The sequence below is a fragment of the Sphaeroforma arctica genome (genome assembly GCF_001186125.1).
Source record: "Sphaeroforma arctica JP610 unplaced genomic scaffold supercont1.537, whole genome shotgun sequence".
NCBI classification, from domain to species: Eukaryota; class Ichthyosporea; order Ichthyophonida; genus Sphaeroforma; species Sphaeroforma arctica.
The window spans coordinates 31665-34825 of NW_014040021.1; the positions used below are offsets into that span (position 1 = coordinate 31665).

Here is a 3161-nt window from a genome sequence, read left to right on the forward strand (position 1 = left end):
CTAGAGGTACGCCCTGTGTGATCGAGGACATTTAGGCTCTTAACAAGAGGCAGTCCCGATCATTCTTACACAAGCTACCACTGCTAAATCCTAACTGACTAAATTGTATTTTAGTTTAATATAGTTTGAAACCTAGTAATTTCCATCGAAGTTTACATGAGTTAGTAGGTGTGTAAAAGACTTTGACGTGCTCCATGGTATTGATGGCTTTAAATTCGTGAGAAACGAATTACTCACCTCGATCGCACTTTAACTCCTCAAGTGTTGCAAGTTATCTTTTCCTAGCCAGGTCTTTATGAAAGAGTTCAGGATTGAACTTCCAGTTTTCTGTGTTTCCGCTCTTAGCGACATAAATATCAATGTTGTTTTGCGAAAGGGTTGACCGTGTTTTGCGTGGATGAGAGTGACCGAGAACGTTATGCCAGTCGGTGAGGGTGCGAGTGGGACAGGTAGCTATTTTGTATTACCCGCTTACGTCGGGTATAGTATGTGTCTGGCCTGTGGGATCCGTGATGTGGTACTCTGTAGGTAACATATCAGTTGCTTGCACGGGGAAGTTGACGTCGAAACCGTTGCGTTGCATGAGTCGCACAGATAGTATTGTGCTGTTTGTGGCATGGGAAGTACTTGGCCTAATCCCGGAAGCGTGCCCCGTGCGTGTAGCGTAATTTAAGACTTATCCGGGAATTCGACTATGAAATTGCCACGTTGGATATTTGTAACACCATCGGTAGTGTTATATTTATGAATCATAGCGCCTGAATCAATGAGAGACTAGTATATTTATGAATCATAGCGCCTGAATCAATGAGAGACTAGGCTAAGTATTAGGGTGCTGTGGGCCTATCTTGGTATATTGCACTCTGCAAGCGACAGCGTTCAGTAACTGTATTTGTGTCCGCTTTATTGGAAATATTGGCATTCTTGAGAATATGCTGGTTGAGTTCTGTAGGACAATAGATGTCCGGAGAAGTATTCGTTTCAGTGTCCTTGGAAATATTCGTATTGGTATTGTAGTGGGTACTGGTATAGCCGCGATCCGTGGTTTCACTTGGACATGCAAGCTGTGTTGTTGTGACCTCCTTTGTCGCATTTGGAGCAAGATAGTGTAGAACGGTTAATAGGGCATTTATCACCCTTGTGATTGACTGAACCACAACGACGGCTGATTGAATCAGGACGCCCGAAGACGCTGTGTCCAACTCTGCCACAGAGAGGACAATTAGGGAGGTCGCGGCGTTGATTGGAAGTATTCTGTTGACCATGACTGGCATCTTTGTGACGAATGTGTCACTGCGATCAGCAGGGGTTTTGATGGACCATGAGACCGGAGACTAGTGGCGAAGAATCAAGTTGGTTGTCACCGGCAAGTTTAAGCACCTATTTATAGACTTCGTCGATTGTGAGGGCATCTAGATCGTGATCAAATGTGTCTGCACGGGGTAACTTGTAGTTGTCGTCGAGACTATAGAGCAGAGCACAAATCAAATACTTGTCTGGGATGTTTTTACCAACGTCTACCAAGTGTTGACGTATCTCCTCTTGATTTTTGTACATGGAGTTAAGCAAGGGTTCACTGATTGGATGGAAGAGTATACGGGCCTTGGAGCAGCAGTGCGGAGGTTTCCTCTTTGATCGGTGCCCTATATATGCTTCTGCTTCAAGGAGTTGAGCTCGTGTACTGTCAACTTTGCATTTCGCGAGTTTCTCCTTCGTACTAGAGAAGCGCGCGTTAAGAACATTGAGTTTGCGTTGAGTCTGGACATGTGCATCACGTTCTTGATTAAGTGTATACTCTTCGTCGATTGCGCGTTGTTTATATTCTCTAGCCTCGTCTTCATTAGCGTCGGCACGAGCGCGAATAAGGGCGATTGTTGCTCGGGAGCAAGATACATGTGCTAGGAGACGACCAGTGGATACGGGTATACCGATAGGGTTGTACACGAACTCCTGATACAGGCTGTGAATAATGCGGAGTGATCTATTGGCTTCGTTGAGAGTACCCTACCGGGGACAACATGGCCAATTTCTGGCAGCAAACTCGTGTGCATCGTCAAGGGAAGAGAATATGTCGGGGATGGAAAATATTTCGACAGAACCCATAATGAATGGTTACTGTATGTATACGCGTGATTTCGGTACCTTGCGATCTAATCGCTGAATACGTCGTATTGGGTGTTGTTGACTATACTCGCTGAATATATTTATTAGGTTATCTATAAGATAATAGGCCCATAACCTGTTTCAACATTAGAACCATAATATATTAAGTGGAAAGTGACTTTATTTACACCTCTACGGAGGGGTTTATATATATCTCCTATGCATATGGAGTCGCACGTAAGTTATAAAAGCATGACTTATTGTGGTGAATTCTTATTTGACAGTTTATAATACCTGTCAGTTAACCACGTTTTGACACCTCATGACATCTGTCATTGAACCATCCTTCTCTATATACCGAACTGGTATTGTATCTGAGCAGAATTATGGCAGTGCTGATTTTGTCCAAACAGTGTTCATGTACATAGATGTTGTGATTATGTGTTCTATGGCAATTGGCGAGCATATGACGTTGATAGAAGAAGTGCTGTAACGATTAAAAAAGCGGGACGTTAAGATCCGGATGAGTAAGTGCGAGCTCATGAAACTGCAAGCCGAGTTTCTTGGGTGCTTTTCAAGATGAGGCTGCAAGGGCGCTAAGAGAAATACGCGCAATTTGTGTATACCTTCATTATACCATAGTTGAGCGGCAAGTTGATAATGGTCACGTTGAACGCGCCAATAGAGCCGTGAAGGATTGGCTCAGTAAGCCGCTTGCTATTTAGGACTTGTGGAAACAGTGGACCATCACAGCCAGCCATCAATTGTCGCAGTTGCACGAAATGTGGAATATTGCGCTTAGCCATTATTGGATACAACTGCCATCACTGGGCACATTGACTACTCTATAAAGCTTCTCGTTTGAAAATAAAACTAGAGTACCGGTTTCGATGCCTGCTACGAACTCATATTCCCTTTTGTTAAGAGGGGGGGAGGGGGGGGGGGGGGGGTTGGGTTGGTTGTTGTTGTTGTTGTTGTTACGTAGTACTCTGGTGTGTGTCGTGTCGTTCGTTCGTTTCGTTCGTCGTAGTATTCTTCTTACTTCGTAGTATTAATTT

The 3161-nt window shown here is 44.1% G+C and overlaps 1 protein-coding gene across 1 annotated transcript; it reads right to left on the reverse strand.

Moving 5' to 3' along the window:
• Window positions 1-1380: 1380 nt before the first annotated feature.
• Window positions 1381-2909, reverse strand: SARC_07063 (hypothetical protein; the record flags this gene model as incomplete). The annotated part of the gene is made up of 2 exons (XM_014299006.1): window positions 1381-2004; window positions 2730-2909. 2 exons carry the CDS (start codon window positions 2907-2909, stop codon window positions 1381-1383), a joined length of 804 nt encoding a protein of 267 aa, XP_014154481.1.
• Window positions 2910-3161: the final 252 nt, after the last annotated feature.